The sequence below is a fragment of the Thermobia domestica genome, chromosome 15 (assembly GCF_964235325.1).
Source record: "Thermobia domestica chromosome 15, izTheDome1.hap1.1, whole genome shotgun sequence".
Classification (NCBI taxonomy): Eukaryota; Metazoa; Arthropoda; class Insecta; order Zygentoma; family Lepismatidae; genus Thermobia; species Thermobia domestica.
Genome location: NC_137468.1, coordinates 31,612,838 through 31,639,136, shown reverse-complemented (window position 1 = coordinate 31,639,136; position 26,299 = coordinate 31,612,838). Strand labels below are relative to the sequence as shown.

Below are 26,299 nucleotides of genomic sequence, written 5' to 3'. Positions count from 1 at the left end.
CGAAGAATTGACAGCATTGCTCGAGCAGGATTCGTGTCAAACGCAGGAACAACTTGCAGCAGCATTAGGCGTTGATCAAACAACAGTCTCCAAACGCTTGAAAGCCATGGGAATGATTCAAAAGATGTCACATTGGGTTCCACATGAATTGAAAGACAGAGACGTTGAGAGACGAAAAAAACCATTTGCGAATTGCTGCTTCAACGACAGAGCAGAAAGGGGTTTCTGCATCGAATTATTACGGGTGATGAGAAGTGGATCCATTACGAGAACCCTAAACGAAAAAAGGCCTGGGTGAAACCAGGTGAACCAGGTCCATCACAACCAAAACGAGATATTCACTGTGCATATGGTGGGATATGAAAGGTGTGGTGTACTATGAGCTGCTGCAACCGGGTGAAACTATGAATGGAGAACGTTATCGACGACAATTAATGCGTTTGAAGCAAGCTCTGGCCAGAACACGACCAGAATGGGAGAACAGACATGATAAACTTATTGTTCAACATGATAACGCTCGCCCACATGTCGCAAAACCGGTCAAAACCTATTTAGAAAATGTCGGATGGGAAGTTTTACCCCACCCGCCGTATTCACCAGACGTTGCTCCTTCGGACTACTACTTGTTCGATTGCATGAACAACGATTTGATTGGACAGCGGTTTACTTCTTCAGAAGATATCGAAACATGGGTCTCTGACTGGATCGCTTCCAAGGATGAGGACTTCTTTCGCCACGGAATCCGTACATTGCCTGACAGATGGGCGAAAGTGGTGGCTAGCGATGGACAATATTTTTCTTAAGGTATTTATGTATTTTGTGTTTGTACTACAGCTTCAATGTGTGCGTACCAACCGCACGAATTAATTCCTAGACCAAATACATTCTTCTTTTACACACTTTTTCTTCAAGATGTCTACCTCGTTAAACTGATAAGCTCTATTTATTTTCGGTTGTCCTGACAACGACATTCAAAATCATATTATTTAAAAACATTTGAATATCTTTTTATATTGACATTATAACTAACTTATTTGTTTTTCCTTCTTTTCTTCTAACAGTAGAACCAGCCTAGTACATATTTAAAATACCTTACGACCCAAAATTACAAGAAAATAATGATTTACAAGTAAAAATATACAACGTACTGTTGTAGCATGTGCCTTTGTTGTACGTGTTTCTGGGTTGAATTCCCAGTGAGAGCCCCCATTTTTTTTTTTAATCCTTTACTTGCTAAACATCTGTCTCCTCTAGGATAAAGAGCATAATCATGGGACGTTAAAGTAAAGAATTTTCACTTCATTTTTTTTTTTTTCGGGAAAAGAAGGAAGAAATTTTTCCTTCATTTTTCTTAAAGAGTTATGGCATTGGATAGCTTGCCTTTCGGGATTGACTAGTAAAATCTGATTAGAGTTAATCTTTCTTTTAGGATTCTTATTGAAATCCAGCATTTTGGTAAATGTGGAATAAAAGTATTGATAAAACATGAGCGTATGAGTAGCCGATATTGTCGGTGACGTGTGCAAAGTACGCCGACACCGACACCGATATTATCGGGGCTTCCTCCAATTTTGTCGGTATCGTGTGCAAACACGCTTATTATAAAGCAAAAAGTATTATCACTATCAGACCAATTCTAATATGCAAATTTCAAAACATTTAAGAGTTACGAGTTGCATAAACATCTAGTAGGGTTATAAATGAGAAGCTGAAATCGGCATTGATCATTTTATTGTATTTACCAGTAACTGCCACTTCTTTAAAATTATCGAAACAGATGAACAAAAGTATATTATCTTTACGTAACAATTTTGGAAACTTATACTTCAACTACAGGAAAATGTACAGTGAAACCTATCTTTAGCGGAATCGAGCGGGACTCGCAGAAATTTCCGTTAAAGTCAGGTTTCCGCTTAATGGAGGTAGACGCTGTCTTTTTTTAAAAAGTACATGCTTATAACGGACATACTGAGAAAATATTGTACGTACGTTGTACGTACCTTTTTCAATTACAATGCTTCTTTCTTCTACGAATTAATACACAAAAAGTTTAAAATTAATACAAAATATGCTCTGCACATGCTTTCTTTATTTTTTCAGTAGTCAAGCAGAGTTTTCTGTATACATTGCTGCTTAGCTGTTCTATTTTCCGTACACACTTTAGCCTGAGAAATTACACTGAGTAAATCAGAGTCATTTTTCAGTAAGGCAAATTGTTGCAGTTCCTTTAAACTTCTGAGATCATCTTGATACGTGTTTATTCTTCACTCCTTTTCAACTCGGTACCGCATTCCTCTTCTTCTTCCACCTCGTCTTCTTCTTCAGACTTTCCGTTTCATTCTTGATTAAGGTGAGGGGACTACGGACAAATTGTGGGGGTGAATATGAGTAGTGCTTGGGGAAGGTCAACAATACCCAGAAAAATTTAACAAAAGAACGAAGAATTTATCGCAGACATGTAATGTATATATTTACCCTCTCACAGAATGTCTAAACATTTTCTAAACGCTGTAGTCTGGAACTCTGAATTTTCCGTTAAAGGTTTATTTTGCTTTCCGTTGTCCGCATAACACAGTTTCCGCTTAATGAAGGGGCTTTTACACGTTTTGCACTCCAAAATTCATGGGACCGTGAAATATTTCCGTTTAAGACAGTTTTCCGTTTAATAAAGGGTCCGTTGAAGGCAGGTTTTACTGTATTAAGAAGTCCTTTCTCACTCTCAATAAATGTATAAAATTCCTTACACCTACAAGTAAATTTCAAATTTTCTCTGATACAGTCCCTGTTATCTCTTCAAAATTATCTAAACAGATGAACAAAATATATTAATTGTTGATAGATAGTGAAAGGTGAAAGTTTTGGATTTACAGAATGAAAGTTACTTTCCAAATCTATACTTCGAACTAGATGAAATTGCTTCGAATTAGATACAAATCCCAAAAAAAGAAGTCATAAAGGAGCTGGTAAGAAGTTTGTACTGCTCATCGGCTTTAATCAAAATAACAGCAATATTTCCGGCCAGCCCAGTGAAAAACTGGCTAGTTGGCAACCCTAACATCTTGGTAAAAAATCGTCGCTGCGCCTCGAAGAACCGCTTTCTGACATTTTTGTTGAAAATGAGTTATGAGGTGCAAATAACCTCAAAGCTGTCAGTTAGCGTCCCTTATTATGTTATAAGTGAATATTCAATTGTTTCGTCACTACAATAAAAAAAAAAAAAAAAAAGATTGAAATTAAAGGCTTTAGGTTTTCATCGCCTACGTATTGATTAATGTATACAAATCCTCTATGTGCTTATAAAGGCGCAATAAACACAAAAATAGTAATATAATATTGTTGAAGCAAGCTACAACAATGTCCAGTGCATAATATACGCATAACCAATTTTATTAGTATATATTTTTCAAGTGTTACCGAGTATCTGGCAAAATTTTAAGAGTTTGGAATGTTTTTTGCTTCTCCTCAAAAGTTGTGGTTTTAACACATAGCGATTCTTCGAGGCGCAGCGACGAAATATTTTTATGGATTACAATATTAAGATGGATCTCGCATAGATTGGAATACAAAGTAGAAACTGGATGCAGTTAGCTAATGATAGAAGTCAGTGGAGAGCTTTTGTGAACGCGGCATTGAACCTCCGGGTTCCATAGGCCATAGAGTTAGTCAGTTAGTTAGTTAGTTAGTTAGTATCTTCGTAAATACAACACTACTCTCTTGCTAATCTTGTCGTTAAAACTATTTTCCACTTTTCTCTCTCTTTGTTATGTTGTCTTCATCGCTAAATAGCGTTATGACTCCACACCGACAGTACATGAAGTTTTAAAACTAACGAGGAAACGGTCTCAAGTGTAAATAACCGATTTGGCTGGGGTCCGGATATGTGTTACGGGAGAGCAAAGTAGGAGACACGTATTTTGGCGTTTGGGCCCATACGCAGAAATTTCCGAAATACAGGGCCCCAAAGTGGCCCTACATGCTATAACTAGGAAGCGAATGACGTTATTTGTACACAACCGATTCCGCTGGGTTCCGGATATGTGTTACGAGAGACCAAAGTAGGAGACACGTATTTTTTCGTTTGGGCCCTAACGCAGAAATTTTCGAAATACGGGGCCCCAAAGTGGCCCTACATGCTATAACTAGGAAGCGAATGACGTTACTTATACAAAACCGATTTGGCTGGGGTCCGGATATGTGTTACGGGAAACCAAAGTAGAAGACACGTATTTTGGCGTTTGGGCCCATACGTATAAATTTCCGAAATACGGGGCTCCAAAGTGGCCCTACATGCCACAACTAGGAAGCGAATAACGTTACTGGTACAGAATGTTGGCTTGGGTTGGAATATATTGCAATATATCCAAAAGTATGAGACTTGTGTTTGTTGTTAGGTCCCACAGAAAGGAATGTCAAATATACAGGGTCTCATATTGCTAGATTTTCAATAAGGCCATGAAGTTGGCGTATGTGGTACCCATGTAAATCTGAACAGATGTTCAGCTGGCACGAGCCGTCGAGGGGGATCTGCTGACCACGAGGGTGTCAACGGGGCGAAAGAACGTTTGCGTTTTTCGCTTGTATTTCTATGGCTAGGATGTGTGGAAACTGGGCGGAACACTTTTGTGCAAGAGAGTGAACATTAATATTTAATCGATACGGCGTGTGTTGTCAGGAAACCGGGCAGAGTGGCGGAAGTAAAGTTTGCTGGCCTGTCAGGTTTGGTCGGAAGAAAAACTACATCTCCTCGACTTTGGCTTATGGTCTTCCGTAACACATATCCGGACTCCAGCAAAATCGGTTGTGTACAAGTAACGTCATTCGCTTCCTAGTTATAGCATGTAGGGCAACTTTGGCGCCCTGTATTTCGAAAATTTCTGCGTATGGACCCAAACGCCAAAATACGTGTCTCCTACTTTGGTCCCCCGTAACACATATCCGGAACCCAGCGAAATCGGTTGTGTACAAGTAACGTCATTCGCTTCCTAGTTATAGCATGTAGGGATACTTTGGGGCCCTGTATTTCGGAAATTTCCGCGTATGGGCCCAAACGCCAAAATACGTGTCTTCTACTTTGGTCTCCCGTAACACATATCCGGAACCCAGCGAAATCTATTGTGTACAAGTAACGTCATTCGTTCCCTAGTTATAGCATCTAGGGATACTTTGGGGCCCGGTAATTCGGAAATTTCCGCGTATGGGCTCAAACGCCAAAATACGTGTCTCCTACTTTGCTCTCCCGTAACACATATCCGGAACCCAGCGAAATCGGTTGTGTACATGTAACGTCGTTCGCCTCCTAGTTCTAGCATTTAGGGCCACTTTGGGGCCCCGTATTTCGGAAATTTCTGCGTATGGGCCCAAACGCCAAAATACGTGTCTCCTACTTTGGTCTCCCGTAACACATATCTGGACCCCAGCCAAATCGGTTGTTTACACTTGAGACCGTTTCCTCGTAAGTAAAGCATTTCAAAACTCCTATGCTGGGTGAAGAATTCAAATTTTTGTACTTTACCCGTTAATATATTGTACAGATCAATGGTATACGATATGAACTTGGGTGCTTGAACTCCTCTTTATAACGTTGTGTGTACGCCACTGGAGGTTCTTGTGTTCAATTTGAGTTGTCATTTATGACGTCTTTGATTAAATCTGTGCTGAGCAAATGTATTTAATTGCAATTCTAGTATCACGTGAACAAAGACAAGCAATATACTGCAAATACCGAAAAAAAAAAGTGTTCTCAGCAATCGGCATTTTCGCTATTCAGCGTCCTTTATAAGAAATGGAACGATTAGCTTCAGACTCCTCTTCCGCATCGCAAGCTGCAGATTACTAGACAGTGGTCGGTGGTGTCAGGTTACTTAGAGGGATAGAAGTATCGAAAAAGAAAACTCCTACGAAGGTCGCAGACAAACGACATCCCACACCCTCTGCCCCATCCTTCGCAAGGAAAAAAAACAAAAGAAGGGGAGGTAAACTTCTAACTCAATCTTCCAAATTGGGTTCGACAACACTGCCATCTATTTTTGTAAATTTCGTAAAAACTGAAAGCTATGCCCCCTGCGAACATAACATTGTACTTCTTTCTGACGACACTATTTCATGGCTTTAGACCAACCTTAAACGCAAAATGTCTGTTCTCTCAGCACGCTAATTCCCAATAGTCTACAGTCAGGCTAATACCAGGTGGCGCACAAATAGTTGACTCATGTACTTGTTAGTTTATGACAAAAATATTTTGTGTTAAATATATAACAATACACAAACACCCTGGAAATACGGATAGTTAAGGTCACGGGAAATTATCGTCAGACGTGGCGTGGGTGGCAATTAAGCTTATCGCAATCCTGCATTGTGAGGAAAAAAAGGGCTGAACACGCACGTTTGTCCGTATTTTAACAAATGAAACTTTTTAAATGTTTTTTTTAAATCTAAATTCCTGTGTCTTCTTTTATATGAGGGGGGTGGGAGGTTTAAAGGACAGACTCTACTGGTTAAACCCCAAAAGGTTTTGGAAATTCGAGCTCGCATAGTGCAGTTGTGTAGTGAAATGTGTTGCAGAGTGGCATGAAACATGTGCAGCCGCTTTGAAGAGGTTGTTCGGTGTAAAATTGTCCACACTGAACATATGCTGCATTGAGACACTTTTCCAGAATGTAGTAACCAGTAAGTACTAGTGTAATCATTTTTATTAGGGTGAGTTCGCCACTAGTCGACCGCCATCCAATAGTCGACCATTTTTGCTTACTATTGTCTATATAAAATATATCTGATGGTCTTTTGGAGCGAAAAATTATTCATGATATAGCTTGCATCATATACTACCAATGACATTCATTGTTTAACTCTCTCTCTTGTTTAGCTGGTCGTCTTCGACCAATATATTTCGACCTATCTGTAGAATTACGACTAAAGTGCGCACTTTACAACAGCGTGTAATGAGAATCTTGTGTTCCTGTTGTTTTTCATTTTTCTGAGGATACAGATAGTACGTGAGGTAAGAAATGTTTTAGTTACATAACTAAGTTAGTCTAGAAGCTGTACCAGCATAATTTGTCAATAACTGGAAAGTATTAAATGAAAAAATACGCGTTAAAATGTGGTCGAAATTTGGCATTTTTCCTTTCCCATACAAACCAATTGTCGACCAAGGGTGGTCGATTATTGGATTATTTGAGAGTGCGCCAAATTGCTTCAAATTATTCCTTGTTTGGTATTAAGGCCTGTTTTTCAACATGCATGTATAAAATTTTCGATATCGTGACATATTCTAAAAATCGACCGCCTGTCCTTCATGTTGGTCGACTATTGGAATATTTCTTGCCAGCTGTTGACCACACTGTTTCATACTGTGCTGACTAGATTTTGTCCAGTAACGTTAGTTGAAAGTTTCTTTTTCTGACAATCTATTTCAATGTGGAACTTTTTTTTTTTTTTTTAACAAGAACAAGAAGCCTTTCTAGCTGATCTAATAGCTAGCACGCGTGTCATGATCTTAAGACTTATCTCACCAGTACGAACAATCTTTTCATTCTAGAAGATCCACGTAGAATTTTAAATCTTCTTTTCAATTGTGCCCATCATCCGGGAAAATTTTGGGATCAAAGGGCGGGAAGAATATTTATGAGGTTCAAGATAAAGAAAAATTAACGCTTACTTTTCTAGGGACGTTTAGTTCTTCGAGAGAAGCATTTGCTCCAACGATTGTTTATCCATACAAGTCGCGAGTGCTCAGAGATATTGGGCCTTATGAAGAGTCGTTGTGACGCGTGATTAGTGCAATACTAAAGCGTTCGACTAACATGTGTTCCCTGCAGTAGTCAGACCTTTAGTATGACTCTAATCATACGTCAAAACGACTCTGCATAAGGCACATTGTGTCTAATATTCCCTCTTCGATTGTGGTAGAACGATCCGAATTTGGATGGATGATTAGCGAGACATTCTTTGAGTGGGTCGCCAACGGTTTCAATAAATGGCTATTAGATTACGATGTACCTAAGCCTGTAACACTTTTCATCGACGGATCATAGTGTATGCCCTGTACCCTCATGCAACGCATATCTTGCACCCATGCGATGTATCCGTCTTCAAGGCGTTAAAAACAAATTGGAAATTCGTTGTCCGCAGGTATCTAACGGAATATAATTTATATTCTGTTACAAGAGTTCAGTTTGCACCACTTATTGCAGAAGTCCTAGCAACAGCAGCTACATTGTCAACAATGATGTATTTCGCAAATGTGGACGGTATAATTTCAATCCGGACGCCGTTGACAACACAAAATGCATCAAGAGTGTATGCAAAAACAAAGAGTACTTCCACTCAGCTAAACGTTAGTGAAGAAGATCTTACTGCAAGAAAAGTTATAACTGTGTACAAGGATGAACTTCAAAAGGCTGCGGTTGACTTTAACACAGGCCTTGAAGTTTTGAAACTTCCAGCAGAAGAGCCGATGGACGAAACACTACAAACTGATGATAAAAATGCCAGCTTACCAGTAGATGACGAAGTTGTAGTTGGTGAAATCCCTGTACTTGATGATAACAATGAATACTTGCCTGAGTCTACTCTTACTGTTAGTCAGGATTTACTAAATGAACTTCTCCAGTCATTGACTGCTGAAGCCAATCCAAGTATAACAACTGAAAACAGTGAATATGGCACCTATTCTACCAACTGAACTTGAGGAATCAGACACCATTGCAGTACAGAAGAAAGAGGAAATTAGTATTGTGCCAAACGAAGAATCAGTTGTATGTCTGCTTCAACAACAGAATCAGAGAGGCCTTTAATTATTCTGAGAAAGGAAGCTTCCATTCCAGAATTTGTGCCATCAAATGAGAAGAAAGGTAACACATCAACTCCACTGAATGAACGGAACCTATGAAGGATATTCAGCAATATACTTATTCTCCCAAACAACATTCTACTGAAGCTCTGGCTTATATACCAGAAGCATAGCAAGAAACAAAGGACATTGAAAGCGAGTTGTTCCTGGACCAAGTGAATCAAATCAGAAGAATATCGCAACACCTAAATATATATATATATATATAACGGCAACTTTTAAAAAGCATCTGTTCTGGCCCAAGAGTCCAGTCAAAAAACCTAAGAGGAAAGTAGAGAAGATACCGTTTGCAATTAGCTTAGAATAATATCGCCGAGTACTGACTGCAAGGAAAAACAAAACAAAACAAAATAGAAGAAACTAGATCAGGAAAAGAAACGCAACAGAGATTAAAGAAAGGCAAGAAAGAGCAAGAAGACGGAAAATCCTAAGAAAAGATCGAAGAAGAACTGTAGAACAGCTGCTGTTGTAAAACATCACAATAAAGATGATGTAATTTACTATGGCGATGGAGCCATATGCAGAGGATGTGGAGTGATATATCATTAATGATAGGGGCCGCGGTGGCTCAGTGGTAGAGCGTTCACCTCTGGTGCTTGGGGTCCCGGGTTCGATCCCAGCCCCCGCCAATTGAACTTTTTGGTGGACAAACATCGCGTGCGTGGGTTTTCTCGGGGTTCTCCCGTTTCCTCCCAATTTCTTCATTCCACCATTTCATTCATCACTCATCATCACCGTCTCCTTTAGTCTAACCGGCATAAGCGTGGGACGTAAAACTCAAAGATTTCATTTCATTTTATAATTAATGATTTTGGTTTGGAAAGTAAGGATAAACTAGTGGGTTGCGATGAATGTGGTAAATGGTTCCATTTTCGATGTACCGCTGGCTATGCATGGGAAGATCTCGCAGATAAGCTGTTCCTGTGTGCAGAGTGTATCATATAAATTATTTGAACAAACAACGAGGAACTTACTGTTATGACATGAAAAGATAACTCAATGTGCTAAAGTAACTCAGAAGAGAAACCTTATCATATATGAGAAGATAACTCGGTGTGCTCAAGTAACACAGGAGAGAAACCTAACACGGGAGAGAAATCTATTTCACACGGGGGAAACGTGAACACTTAGGATTTTTTTTAAAAAATATTAGTGACTCCCCTCGTAGTAGAGATAACTTGCAAACCGCTTGCTGTAAACTTGAATTACAAGTCGGCCAAACTTGCATCCAGCTTGATTGGAAAACATGCAAGCATGCCGCAATCTGGGTTCCAGTAACGAAGTTACATGGAGGCAACTTTGCATCCAGTGTTCCATTCAAGCTTGACGCAAACGTTTTACAAGTCAAGTATATAGCCAATGAACGGACAGTGAGCTATGACGCTCTGTGAAGGGTCTAAAGCATCGTTGCAAGTACAACACAAAGCAAATTGTATGAAAGCATGCGTTTGAAGTGCAAGCGTAGAAAGCCAAAAGCCAAGCATGCGCCAAATGGTCGAAAGCTTTCTTGCTACTAGAATCGTACTTTGTTTAGAATTTGTAAAGCTATAATAAGTGATAAGATAACGTGCGCATATAACGCAGGAGAGAAATATTGTTTCACGTGGAAGAACCATTTAATAATCAAATGCACTATTCCAAATAAAGTTGCTATGTATCAAACCCTAATAGCTTAATCCTTTAATTTATAACCACTAAGGAGAAAACTTTAAGAAAATTAGATAAAATCTGTATAATCGTTTTATCAAGTTCAAATCTCACGAATAATAAAATTTCCAAACATCATCTAACGCAATCAATTACTTTTAAGCGATAGAAATGATAAAAATTGCGCGCGGTCGACTAATAGCATGAATACGGTCGACTAATAGCATGAATACGGTCGACTACTGAATGACGATGGTCGACAAGTGGAAATTTTGATAAGTTTTCGTAAAACGCATTTTTATGTCACTGCAAAATTTTAAAAGTGAGCAGTTAACACACGGTATGGTACAAAAGAACCCAAATGAAGCAAATAATTCACTTTTGTCAAATATGAAATCATCACGTTTTATAAGTGTTCAGAAGTAAGATTTTTTTTTTCAGCGGTCGACTATTGGCGAACTCACCCTACATTAATAAAGGCAGCATCTAATATTGCCACTATTTGTGCGCCACCCTGTAGTTCGTTAGCTACAGTGCCAACTACCTAGAGTCAAGAGATGTCGCTAGCATGCAGGCAAATTGCAGACAAATCTAAGATGGAAAAACAATTAGCCCAAATAAATATCAATGTTTGTTTAATTCTTTGTCCCGTATACAAGTTCAGACCGTTGACTTGTCGTGCTTAAAGGTATAGCATACTTCTAAGCAGGGTGGATTGATTTAAATCAGTCTGATTTAAATCAAGATTTAAATCACTTGATTTTTTAAAAATAAAAATCGTTGATTTAAATCGAATTACGAAATAAATTAATTTAAAGTGAAAATAAATAAAATCCCGTTTCTGTTCTGTTATTTCGATACTGGAAGTTAATAATCATAATACCATGAGACTCAAATGTACAGTATAGTATGGAAACAAGTGTCATGCAGAGGATGATGAGGGAAAAATCCCGTTTTGAACAGGTAACGGAGCAATCCTGCTTTCTTCTTTTCGTAACATTGGGTTTGGGTTTTAAAATCGTTAACTATTCCAACGGGGAAATCACCATCGACATTTAAGACGAAAATTCTTTTTTGTGCGTGTCTGTTTGTTTGTTCTCAGATAATAGGGCGTATTTAGAGGGGTGTTATCCCCTCTCCATTTTTTTTTTTTTTTTGTTAATTTTATAACTTTAGGTGAAATTTATGTATTTCATACCGCAAACTAGTTCTGAGTTTTTAAAAATAGGCCCCTGCCAAATATCAGTAACTTTTGTGAAATAAAGTGTCATTTTGATAAACGCTGTTTAAATTATGTCACCTATTTTTAGATGATAGGGTAGAATCTTCATTATTCGATTAAAAAAGTACCAATAAGGTTTTTTACTTCGTTTTCTTCAAGACTGGGGGCATTTTAGAACACGTTACATATGCTTTCACGCCTTTCTGCGTTGAGGCATAATGTGTGATGACGTCATAAATTTAAAAAGATATTTTTTATTATGTGTATTATTATTATTATTATTGGCGAATTACATATGCACTCAGAAGACTGAAATTTTGCACACTCGTTCAGTGTACCGCTTAATAATTTTCAGATGTTTTCATATCTTTGCGTGGAAACAGTGGGGTCCAGAGGGGAAAAAATGTTTTTAAAAAAAGGATATTTTCAACAAAAAATAGCTTTTTTCGTGATTTTCCCGCCTCAGATGGAGACATATGAATGGTACCGTTTGAAAGGCTGTTCTATTCTGAAGAAAATGATATACGTACTATGCTCCTAGGATAAATAGGGATGCCTCCAAGAAATGTTAGCTGAGATCCTGTTTTATACGGGAATCTGGGGTATTTGGGAAATATTTTTCGCGGGCTTACTTTTCCACCTACAAGATTGAAATTTTGCACATTTACTCAGTGCACACCTCAGTATTTTCCAGATTTATTTCAGATCTCTGCCTTAAAACAAGGGGAGGGTCCACACAGGTAAAAATTTAAGAAAAAAGATATTTTTAACAGAAAATTCCTTTTTTCGTGATTTACCCGCCCCAGATACATGATGGAGACAGTTGAAGGGTACCGTTTGAAAATTTGTTTTATTCTGAAGAGAATAATGTACAAATCATGATCCTAGGATAAATAGAGATGTCTGAGAAAATTTTTTATATTACATCCGTGTCATCTGGGGCATTGTGGGAATTATTGTTAAATAGTTTCCTCACCCTTACTACTCAAGATAGAAGCTTGAAATCTTGTACACACATTTAGTACACTCTTTAGTATTTCCCAGTTGATTTTGAGATCTGTGCGTTAACACAGGAGAATCCAGAGGGGATCAATTAAAAAAAAAAAAAAAAAAAGTGAAAAATGCCGATTACTCTCAAAATTTCCCGCTTCAGCTGTTCTGTTATAAAGAGAGTGATGAATGTACAATTATCCTAGGATAAATAGGGATGATGCTGTAGCTGCTTGACTGAAAGTCTATAATTTACCTTTGGAAAGAGCTATAATTTAAAAGGGTTAAGAAACATTGTTTGGGATTGATATAGGTTAACGATTATTGATAATTCAAAATTCAACCCCAATACTTTCACTTAAATGGCGTAATTAGCATTTAATACTAATTCCTAATGCTTTTTCTTCAGTTCGCGACTTGTATTATACGAGGAGAAAGATTTGATTGAAATCAAAAAAATTCGATTTAAATAAAAAAATCAACAAAAATGATTTTCTTTTTAAAAATATGATTTTTTTACACCCTGCTTCTAAGTAAGTATAGTGGAGGAACCTAGCCTATTTAGAAGCGTTTTTCTCGAACGTGGGTATTTGGTGCAGATTACGCATAGATGTGCCAATACATTCTCCCTCATTACATTACATACATCATTACATACATCTTACGTTTTCGATAAAATTTACTTTTTAATGTTTTCAACAATGATACTTTATAACCGATGTCACATTCCTTGGTAAAAGATTACTTTAGAAGGGCGTAATTATAATAGCTACAAATACAACGTGCACAATTACACTTTTCGTGTTGAGATTGATTGAAATTCAGGGCCGCGGTGACTCAGTAGAAGAACATTCACCTCTGGTGCACGGGGTCCTTGGTTCGATTCCAGCTTACACCAAGTGATATTTGTGGTGGACAAACACCGTGTGCATAGGTTTCTCCGGGTTCTCCCGTTTCCTCCCACTTTCTTCATTCCATCATTTTCACTCATTTCTCATCATCACCGTCTCCTTTAGCCTATCCGGAATCCGGTATACCGTGTGACGTAAAACTTAAAGATTGCATTTTTTGATTGCAGGTTTACAATGAAAGTCCTGACAGTTTGCTTGCCAGCCAATCAGAGTAACTTTACAGTGCAGAAGCTTACAATTTCATTCTTAAATCACTTATAAAATGACGTTTAAAACTAACTAATTACACCCAAAATTTCTTACAATATGACAGTAACTAACGGTTTGGAGTCTACTCAATAAACTTCATAGTTCATTAAATAAAGTAACTTAATAGTTACCTATGTTTGGAGGGTCTACTAGTTTCGGATTTCGTTCAGTGAACACGTAAACTTCTGCAATAACCATAATTAAACGTTGTTAACCACTGTTCCAAGGATACAATTACATGCAAATATTCTAATGAGAGACTGTTTTGTGGATATAATATAATTAACCATGGGTGGGGACAGGTTTGTTCAGTTTGGACAACACGAAAAACCTGATATGATTTTTTTTTTTTTTTTTTTTTAATGATTTAGAATTAAAGTGAATTGCCGTGTTTAAAATATATATGGAAGATAGAAGAAGAAAATAAAAAGTTAAGCAACCGAACGGTTGATATATGTTTCATTGGACGATAATTCATTCACAATGTTTTTGATTGGAATACACATACGTTGTAACGAACTGTACTTACTGGCTTCTAACCGTAACAGTTAATCAACTTGAAAATTATTTGAGGATTTAATGACCTTTCGAGAAGAAGTGGCCAATTTATTTGACCTGGTAATATAATTGCCAATAAAATGAATTATTTCATTAGCTTTTAATGTCTATCCGATTATACAGGACTTGGAAGTGTTATAGTACTATTACTACTACTACTACTACTATTTGAATGTACAATATCATTAAGGGGAAAAAAAACTACACCACAGTTCCGTTTAACCGAATTCCAATTAACCGAATTTTCAGGTTAACTCAATCGCTACTAAGAAACATTCATTTAATCTTAAGTAAATAATAATAATAATAAAAAAAATTCCATTGCTTTAATCGTATGGCTTTAGTTCAGAAATGTTAAGTTCTAATGTTCCGTTTTGAATGCATCACATGTTGCCAACAACATCTTTTCACGCTGAAAATATATCAAAAATATCTATTCTATACACAGGATGTTTCAAAACAAGACCAACAACGTAGCGAAATGATGCCTGACACCAAGATAAGACAAAAAGTATAGACAAACCTGGGTGCAGACATCCGTCATTTCGGAGTTAAAGGCTGCCGAAAACATGAAAAAATGAACTGTAAAGGTCCATAGCTCTAATACTATAGGACCTATAGTAGTCGGTTCAAGACTTCACTTAGAATCTAATTTATGTGCGCTATCCAAAAATACATGTTTCAGAATCCTGCGATACTCACGCAACAATTTTTATAGAGTGAGTTTGACTACGGGCATATAATTTGAAGTACTCACCAGCTACCTCTATAAAAACTGTTACGGAAGTACCAGAGGATTCTGAAACCAGAGGATAGGGCACATACTAGTTCCTAAGCGAAATCTTGGCTCGACTACGATAGGTTCCATAGTATTGAACCTATGGGCTTTTGAAGTTCATTTTTCATGTTTTCGGCAGCCTATAAATCTGAAATGACGGATTTCTGGACCCAGGTTGGTCTATACTTTTTGTCTTATCTTGGTGTCAGGAATCACCTCCCAATGCTCTCGGTGTTGTTTTGAATCACCATGTATAAAAAATATTTCTTCCAGTTTAATCGAATTTTAGTTCAACCGAAGCACCATCAGTCTCATTAAATTCGCTTACGTGGAACTCTAGTGTGAAATCATCCCTTGTTTTGACTAAAAAGGGAGTAATAGTGGACCGCTGTTGCCGTCGACACCAAGTCTGTAGTGGCTAGTATCAACTATCACATTGCGAAAAAAGAGGAAATATACAATATTGTACTTTTAATCAAGTACACTATAAAATCTGAGAGTGTAAAATATCTGTATACTGTAAGTAATTACTATAATATCGTAAATTTAACACTTTAAGTTTTAAATCAGCACTTTTAAACTGAATCAGCTGCAACAGATTTTGTACATTGCTTTCGAAATCCGTTAAATCGAAGTCCCACCGAAACCGAAGAATGAGTTTTTGTTTTAAATCCCACGATTGTGCTCCAGGGCTAACATCGACGATGATGATGATGACAATGAACAAAATAATGGAATGAAAAATGGAAGGAAACGATAGAGCTACGAGGAACCCCTCACACGGTGTTTATCCAAAATGATGCTTACTTGACGAAGGTTGGGATCGAACCCCACACACCCGAAGTGAGCGCTTTACCACTAATTACTGAATCCTCCCCAATCATCTCCGACTGCTTGGGTTTAAAATCAGTCAGAGAGGAGTGAATAACCCCTTCTTGCTCCGCGATTTAAGAAATATGTTCCACAATCACTGTGATTAAAATTATTCGATTTTGGTGGAATATGATGTATATGTTTTAAGACATTTTCCCACAATCCCTACTTCGCGATGTTAAAATTAGTCAATAGGGTTTTGAAAGGAACTAGTACACTGTCTATCTAAACTAAGTTTTAGAGTTGGGACGTATAGGCGCACATGATTTGAGAGAGAGAGGTGGAAGAGCGGATCCTATACCACATCTCCCTTTATAAAATCCGTTGCATCGATACGTCCCAACTCTGAAACTTGGTTATTTAGATAAACAGTGTACTAGTTTGTCTAATATTTCTTTAACAGCATTTGATATCTCTCATAGTTTTCGAGGTAGGCAACCTCAAAGTTACAATTTTCTCGATTTCGGCACCTCGTAACTCTGAAACAACGCGGTTTTCGCTCTATGTTCATATGGACTTTTTTTTTTTTTTTTTATTGTTTAGGTGTGAGAATTTCACCAGTGGATTTTGGCTACATAATAAATGAATACCCTGTATATATAATGTATTTCTACCAACGAAATCTTTTTTAATAGCTTAACAGAGATACCGGTACTTTGAGTTTGTCCATTCTTATTAATATTCAAAATATGAAACACATAAATCTCTTTCTGACACCTGTGCGCAAGATGTACAGAAGTGAAAAAAAATAATAGAAAAAAAAGGAAGACACTTTCTAATTGATAACGTAGAAGATTCTTTATTGTCTTATTCATTCAGTTTTTGTTTTCATTGTCTTCTTTGGGATTCTTTCCTTCCATTCATATTCACACGTTTCCGACACCTCGCTTCCTACTACGTGGATCAAAAGAATGTTCTGATGACACATATTAATGTCTTATGCGTTACGCAGTCTACTGAAGGAGCTTGTCTTTAATAAAAACAACCATATCTGTTGTTGCATACGTCACAGCAATTCCCAGAAGCTAACACACATTTTTATTCAGCTTCCATTTCCTATCCTCGTATGTGCGTATGTGTATGTGACCTTCCTACACATAATGAATGAGATTCATGTCATGTTAGATTGACTGAGAAATATATTCTGCTCTTGGTCATAAAAGTTAAAAAGAATATCTGCGCAATGGAGATTTATTACTTTTCTTCTCTTTTTTTTCGCCATGTAGGTCATCTTTATTGCTTAATTTCTCATCATGGCTAAGCAAGAATTTAGCACTTCATAAATTGCCGAAAATAGCCTTAAAAATGATGGATTCAGTATCTAATAATTATTAGTAAGGTCAAAATACAGCGCCTCCTTGGAAAGGTCAAAATACAATAATAATAATAATACATTCAGATACTAAATGTTTAAAATATATAAATTAATATATAGATATGAAGGATTTAGGTTTTACGTACGTCAGAATGTCAAATGCTAGTATTTTTTAATTGCCACAAAAGGAACTTATAGTCTACTTAACAGAATAAAGTGAAATAATATCTGATCAAATTATCTTCAATTAAATATGTACAAAGTAAACTAAAATGAGAATTAAGCGAGGTCCTTTACTATTGTAGTACGTTCCATACGAGGACCGTGCGGTAGCCACTAATTGTGGAGCGACATAAAAAAATTTCGTGCAAAATGTTCTCAAACCAATACTTTGTAAACATAAAAATTGATTTGATATAGGGCCAGGAAAATTTTGGAGAGGGTATCTCCTCTTTGAAGGAAGCGTGTACATTACATTAAAACATTATCCTAAAATTACAGTAAATTTAAGTATTTTTATCACGCTATATTTGATGAAAAGGCTCAAGAAGAATCTAGTGCTTCTGTCGATCATATTATTTACAAGACGAGAAATAAAGCCTAACCCGCACGATCGTGCTACTTGTATTTTTATTCTAAATTACATACCATACAACAAACGATTATGCTACATTGTTCAAGTATCTTATAAAATAGAGGATCTGCCCATATGTATATTCATGCTGTTAAATGAATGAAGCCAAAAAAAGCAATCGAGCATCGGCACATCTGATTGGTTACTCTCGTTTCCGCCATCGTCTGATTGGCTACTTTCGTTTCCGCCATGATTGTTGGCTCAAAACTTTGCGATCCTATTGGGCGGAGTGGGCAGAGTAGAGGTGGTGAAACTATGACGTATGGCTTCAAGATTTTGTTGTAAGGGCAGATCCTCTATTTTATAAGATCCTTGACATTGTTAACATATTAAAATTCTTTAAGTCAAGACATCTAAGTCACAAAATACAGTGACATCAAATATTGAAACAACAAAGAAGATAAAAAAAAATAAAAAATATTTACCTTTACAAGCCAAGTCGCCTTCAGTTCAGCTGAATTAAACTCTTCAAAGTTCAAATGGTTTGCTAAATAGCAACGAAGAAACAAATTAAATTCGTAGTACGGAACTCGCACAATCGATCGAAGCCGTAATGAGTGTGAAAAATGTAAAATTCTCACTTGTATAATACAGCAAAGCTACCCGCACGATTGTGCGGGTACGGTCGGAAAGGGATATTTATTACAAATCACGCACTATTTCATTCTCATTTTTAAGAAATGAGAAAATCTCATAAATGGGAACCTGAAAATTTGTCTTGAACTCAAAATAAAAATACGTTTGAAAATAATGAGACATTTTGTCTCAAATGCGAGTAAAAATTACTTATTTTGTTTTGAACATGCATTTTTCTTATTTCTGAGCAAGGAATTGTTTTTAACAATGTAGCAATCTCGGGTTCGATTCTCAGTGGGAACACTCGGTCGGAAAGGTGTAAAAGCTTTTTTCAGGTCAGCCCTTCTGAGTGAGATTTTCCTGGGTTTTCCTCATTCACACAAGGCATTGCCCAGGGTGGTACTTGACGTAAAGGTTCCAGGCTGTTTCCTTCCTTCCCCACTCCCCTGGGAAGTGTGATCGCCAAGGGGCGTCACGTCATACCTCATGCGGTAATGGGCTAAAATGGCTGTAGTGCTGAAAGCCCACGACTTTCCCATTTTCATATTATGACCTTTGGTGTAGTTGTGCACGCTCTGAGTATTCTTATTGTTATTGTAACCTATTTATTTGTATGTAATTTTTTTGTTTTCATTTAATGTGGGGATCCCCTTTTGCGGATACTGATTCAGCTGGACCACTTGAGTATTGCATAGTCTCGCCTATGCACCATGCTAAGTTCGGCTATGGAGAATTTATGTGGTACCCCCTTTACTTTATGCCCTAGGCACGTGCTTATTTTGTACCATGGTAAGTTCGGCTATGGAGAAGTTATGTGATACCCCCTTCACTTGATGCTCTAAGCACGTGCTTATTTTGCACCATGGTAAGTTCGGCTATGGAGAATTTATGTGGTGCCCTTTTTCACTTGATGCTCTAAGCACGTGCTTATTTTGTACCATGGTAAGTTCGGCTATGGAGAATTTATGTGGTGCCCTTTTTCACTTGATGCTGTAAGGACGTGCTTATTTTGCATCACGGTAAGTTCGGCTATGAAGAATTTATGTGGTGACCCCTTGTCACTTGATACTCTAAGCACGTGCTTATTTTGCTTAATGGTTAATTCACACTTGACTATAGAATATTATTGAGACTATAGAATATATTGGCGTGCACTAATAAAAAAAAAAATGTATTGGCCACCGCACTAAACTTCCTCGTCCCCAGTTTTTCAATTAAATCTTGTCTACAGTTGCAGTTACTCGGGAAACATTAATTTCTAAACCATAGAGTGGAAAACTTCGAAGAAATCTTTCCCCAACAATAATGTACCCCTTGGAGAACTTTTAAATTGAAATATTTATTTATTTATGAAATATCAACAAAATCACGTACATGTCATTATTTAAAAAAAAAAAAAACGAAAATTAATCACGCATTCAAGAGTAATCTACTCTTTCTGGATTTTTCCTACAAGAACTATTTATACCATACTGTAGGACTGTTAATGAAATGAGGAGGTCGCGGTGGCTCAGTGGTAGAGCGTTCATCTCTGGCACTAAAGCAATTATTTAGGCAGTAAGAAACGAAATAGGCAAAATAAAATTGGCTTAAATTGAAACTATAACCTCCCATATAAACTTTGAAACATTATTTTGATCATATCTTTAATATTAAAAAAATAGGCTTTTCCCCTAACATCCGGTCTCTATTAATAAGTATCAATCGAAATTTTAGATGTTCAAAAAACTTTGCATTTTCATTTCATGATGAAAAGATTTGTGAATCATTAAGGAAATAAGTCCTATATATGTTGACAGAATTGCACTTATATAAAGGCACATAAAAGCTAAGTGGTGCGCTTCTTTCGAAAGTAAAATTAAACCAGAGTACTGGAAAGTATTTATACGTACTGTACATATTTTCTTCATGCGCATACGATAAGCAGGAAAGTTCTCTTTTCCAAGCAATGCGTTTGCGAACCAAACCAAACGGTTCAAGTCATAAAGTTGTCTCATTTCTTAAAATGGTAGTCACAGACTATCCAACGAAAAGAAGTTTAGTGTCTTTGGCAAGTCAAAAAAAGAAAAAGAAGAGGACAATTTTTTGGTAGTGCAAAAACAAGAAGTCCTGGAGTCTTCCAGTTCTGTGTTACGTGCCGTTGTGTTAAAACAAGCCTTCTTCTTCTTGGTTTGGATCTTCCAGTTCTTTTCTCCTTGTGTTGTTGTTAAGCGTCGCTCTTCTCCTCCTACAAGAAGCGACCTTCGAGACGTTAATTCGAAAGGCTTAACGCGCTGATGGTGGGAGACCTCATCCACGAAGAACTTAACAAGTGGAGAAGTCCTTTAGAACAAGTGCAACTCTTGTAGGGAGCAGTCAGGCCGTGAACAGCTGCGGCAAAACGTAGGATATCACGTGAATGTGAAGGTCTTATCGGCAACAAGTTATCCAAGTGTCCACGAAACTTGTGAAGGCGTTTTTCAGCTACCAGTATTGGTAGTGGAGGTACTATTAATATCTTTATCAAAAACTAGTGAACGATATGCTAGATTAAAATTTTGGTGTGATGTGCATTTAGTAAATGTAAAAGAACTTTCGTGAATTTATTTTTGCGGGTTTCTGTTCTAGTTCGGTACCTGAAAGAGAAGTGTGGACAGAAAAGTAAAAAAAATAGAGTAAAAAAAAGAACATTAATTAATTTAAGAAACAATCAAAATGATTTATCCTCCAGCACCTGCGGTAACGAAGCAGGGACGTGCCAAGAGCAGGAGTCGAAAATGCAAACCTCCGCCAGTGCAATGGAACCAGAAAAAGATTCAGGATGGCGTGGTCTTAGTGGATGATTGTCAGTTGGCGAAACTTGTCAAAAAGGACCCAATTGAGAAATACTACGAAGTGGATCCGAATCCTATTGCAACGTAAGTACCAAAGAAAAAATATTTTACTTAACATCTTAATTGATTTTATTTATTTTGGCTTGTTTTGAGCAGTTTTGCCTCTTGTACTCAGTGTTTCTTCCAGACATGTTTTTTTTTGGGGGGGGGACACTGACCCCGGAGTTCTGAGAGTGCCCCCAAGAGGAGACTTAAAAAATACGTCTATAATGTAGTAATAAATAGAATAGTATCGTGTGAAAATAATATGTGCCTCTCCAAATACTAAGTGTGCCCCTGGAACATTGTTGAGAAGTTTAGAGAGCATGAAATATAAAGACCGATTATTATTGAATTGACACTACGTAAAAGCAATGAAGAAAGAATGGAGGCTTTCAAAATGTGGGTGTACAGAAGACTGGGAAAAATTAGCTGGATCGAACGACAAATGAATAACGGATTCTTAGAAATAATAGGGGAGAAACGAATAATTTTAGAGTAACTCCCTATAATAGTATAGTCTAGGCGTCCATAAGTAATTAAGTAGCATTTTGCTCTTCTATTTAATAGTGTAGATTAAACAGGAGAAAAATGGTTGGAACATTGGCACAGTAGGAACTGTATAACGAGTAGACATTTTTTTTTTTTATGCAAGTGCAAATTTTGTTTGCTTATATTATGCATCTCCGGGGGTTTCTAACAACAATAATACAACTCGAATTTGAAGTTTTATACTGCATATAGGTGCATATTTTGGTGTTTAAGAGCATATTCAACATATTCCATTTATGTTATTTAAGGTGTGTTCTTATAGCATGCAATAAATGCAGTTTTAGTTGTATTTTCAATGTTTTTAAATGTCGATGCAACTTAAATGACTTTTTTTTGCATGCGAGGATGGAAGAATGCCTAATTTTACGGAGGACTAATAATGTTAGCAACCGATTATCAGAACAAAGACGCTTTCAATTGTCAAGACATTAAAAGTAATTTGATAATGACGAAGACTCATTGTAATATCGTATTGACATCAATTCAAAAACAAGAGACACGAGAAATAGTGCTCAGTGAATGTGTATCTCTAGTTAATGAAGTTCAGCAGAGCCCCAGTCAGTTTTTGGTAATTTCGGGCGCGTTGTGGAACAGAAATTGACTGTTCTTTTTGCCGGAAATTCCACCTATAAAACAGTTGAAGCCATGGGAAAATACCATCAAGGGTTAAATTTCAACTTGCCAGAAAATATGGATATGCCTACTAAACTTCCTGCTCTCTATAAATGTTGTCCATCATTTGTTGCTGTGTTGAGAGGTCATTTTTTGGCTTCAAATGTCAGAAACTAACACCAAAAACTTTAGAGAGGCATCTCGTAATATACTGTAAAGCTAATTACGGGAAGGAGTAAATCCTTAAAAACGATTTTTATTTTATTTTATTTATTTATTTATTTATTTATTTGGTACAGTAGAAAGACGCAGAAAAATTATGCTTGTATTGTATCGTATAAAGTAAATGTACTCTAAAATACAAACGTGAAGAAAAACTAAACATCGTGTTTTCATATCACTGTGCTTATTTTAATCCCATAATTTTTTTTAATAGGGCTATATAAACTACTATCATAAAAGTAAATTCTGAAGAAAAGTCCCTGATAGGCAACAGTTAAAGTACACTTTTGATGTTTATTTCACCTTAAAAAAAAAAAAAAAAAAAAAAAAAAAAAAATTGTCACAACTTTGCTGCATGTTTTGAAAATGCTCTCTTTTATTGCATTATTAGTGCATATTAAATGTATATTTCATGAATTTTAAGTGCATAAAAATCCGATATCTAATCATGAGGGACGTGCTAGAAGGTACGGTGACAGAAAAAAAAAGGGTGAGAAGGCGAAAGTCTACATTGTATAAACAGTATTATAACAGAAAATTTTTGCATGAAGACGAGAAGGTTAGTTGAAGACCATAAATTTTCAATTTACGCCAAAGTGACCTGTCAATAATGACAGAATAACTATTATTATTATTATTATTATTATTATTATTATTATTATTATTATTATTATTATTATTATTATTATTATTATTATTATTATTATTATTATTATTGAAATGGACCTGTTTCAGCCAGTAATAACGCTTTAATTTCAGTCGCTCTTCGAGTAGAACTCTTTCTTCGAATTTTTCCTAGCACCCTGTATGAAGAGCGACCGTTAATTTTTTGACAGACGAAAACGAGATATTTTCGCAGTACTTCGTAAAATGTTAAAAAGTAAAAAATATAATAATAGTAATAATAATAATAATAATAATAATAATAATAACATTATTAGTAAATTTAAAATTGAAACTACACTGGTCAATATAAACTAAGTTTAATAAAAAAAAGTATAATGAAATAAATTTGAACATATATTCTGTTTATTTATTTCCTTATTTATTGAGGTTATGAAATTATTATGGTATTTTGCCCAAGATAATAACTGTACTACAAACAGTTTCTCAAGTCCTATACACAGTGTTCGAAGTGGGGAAAAAAGCAGAGGCGGTATGTGTATTACGATGTTGATTCGACATACTGGATACCTAAATGTTGAAATGCATTGAGGGTATATTACCTAAAAGATTGTATTTCTATTTACAAAATGACTAAAAACCATGGGAGAGTTTCTCTGTAGTAATAGGAGAGATATGGACTTTGATCCCCCGCCAACAACTTTCTGAAAAAAAATAAACAAGAATTTTAGAAATAATCCAAAAAATGCATCAAAACATTGCGCCACAAATTTTTTGAACGGCCCGTAAATCCAATTTTCATATTTTTTTACGGTATAAGCACACCATACTGAGTAAATTGTTTGTTTCGGTTACACTCTATGTAGTTTTCAAAATATGGGGCGTACAAGAAAATGTTTGCTTCTATGAAATTTGTTAAATTTTTTGGATCAGGGACAAGAAAATTTTTGAACTGTCCTTAAATCGAGTTTTCATATTTTTTTTTTTTTTAAAGGAATGAGAACATCATACTGAGTAAATTGTTAGTTTTATTTTAGCTAAAGTATATGTAGTTCTCAAAATATGAGGCGTACAAGAAAATGTTTGCTTCTATGAAATATATTGAAATTTTTGGATCAGGGGCAAGAAAATTTTTGAACTGTCCTTAAATCGAGTTTTCATATTTTTTTTTTTTTAAAGGAATGAGAACATCATACTGAGTAAATTGTTAGTTTTATTTTAGCTAAAGTATATGTAGTTCTCAAAATATGAGGCGTACAAGAAAATGTTTGCTTCTATGAAATATATTGAAATTTTTGGATCAGGGGCAAGAAAATTTTTGAACTGTCCTTAAATCGAGTTTTCATATATTTTTTTTTTTAAAGGAATGAGAACATCATACTGAGTAAATTGTTAGTTTTATTTTAGCTAAAGTATATGTAGTTCTCAAAATATGAGGCGTACAAGAAAATGTTTGCTTCTATGAAATATATTGAAATTTTTGGATCAGGGGCAAGAAAATTTTTGAACGGTCCTTAAATCCAGTTTTCGTGTTCTTTACGGAATAAGCACATTATTCTGAGAAAATTGGTAGTTTTGGTTTGGCTACACTATATGTAGTTCTTGAGATATAAGTCCTACAAGAAAATTTTTGCCTGAAATATATTGGATCTTTTGATCCAAAAAAAAAAAATTCCCCTGATGTTGCATTATAGAGAATTATACACGAAAAGGCTCAAAAACCGAATGAGGATATTAAAGATTTCCTGCGGGAAAACTCCCGGTTTCCCCACTCGACTGTGGGGTATTCCAAACCCTCGCTTTCCACAGTAGACAATCTATAAATCCGCCCACGCTCAAACCGCGACATTTATATGCATTAAGACAAGAAGGCACACACAAAATAAGAAATAAACAATTCAATATGGTACATTAAACTATAAACTAGATGAATTTTGAAGACCCTCATTTTAAAAACAAAAGGTAGGAAGAAGATAACAAAAATGTCGGCGTTGTCAACTTAGAAATTATTTCTTCATAAGAAATAAAATGTTACGTGCAAACCTATTTGTCAATTATTGTGTATAAAAGTGGATTTAATAAAGGTATTTAGAATCCACTTTTCAGTGACGGCATGTTTTAATCACTGATAAACCAGAGATGGCATGCATTCATCAATGAAAAACCAGAGATGGTACGGCATTTCACCGTATACAGTCCCACTTCGACCACTGCTATAGGATTAAATATCTTATAAAGTTAAATCGGACACACAATGCCCACATAGCTACTGCTGTAATGTTAACCTTTTACCTTGTTTGGCTCTTGATATCTAATATTGAGTTTTTGAATTTAAATTTGCATAGTAACTATAGTGCGGATCTAGGATATGATCAAGGGAGGGGCTAAAACATAGTTTGCCGGTTTATCCAGTGTAAAACAGGATTGAAGTCCATTTTATCCAGTGTATACCTGAGGGTCAAGGGGGGCTATAGCCCCTATAGCCACCTTGGTTCCGCCCTTAGAGAGAGAGAGAGAGAAAGAGAGAGATTTTTTCTCTTTCCGTAAAGTTCACGGTTACTAAAAAAATAATTCCAGTCACTTTTTTAAAAATACGATTCATACTTGAGAATTTTGAATTCCGGCTCCAAAGTTACCAACTAAATTTAAGATTTGCACAACGCTCTGGAGTGTCATCTATTGTCTTATTAATATTGAGTCTCTGTATACTTTAAGAATTTGATATAGGAAATTTACGGGTGTTGAGTACTTAGGGTATTTTTGTTTTGTTTAACTCATTGATTTAATGGGATTTATTTTTAGTTTTCTTTGAAATTAATTGGAATTTTTATCG

General features: G+C 36.1%; 1 protein-coding gene across 6 annotated transcripts in view; it reads left to right on the top strand.

Annotated features, from left to right (window-relative positions):
• Window positions 1-26,299, top strand: part of LOC145672168 (uncharacterized) — a 306,869-nt gene that overhangs the window by 29,854 nt on the left and 250,716 nt on the right. Inside the window, exon 2 of one of the 6 annotated variants that reach the window (XM_081741527.1) lies at window positions 21,315-21,501. The exons of 3 other annotated variants lie outside the window; for them this stretch is intronic. Coding sequence is in view for 2 of the 3 variants with exons in the window: in XM_081741524.1 (XP_081597650.1) it covers window positions 21,299-21,501 (203 nt within the window). In the remaining variant the exon portion in view is untranslated. Of the gene's footprint in view, window positions 1-20,768; window positions 21,502-26,299 lie in introns of those variants that run through there. 2 more of the 6 variants (XM_081741524.1, XM_081741522.1) reach the window with 2 other exon arrangements.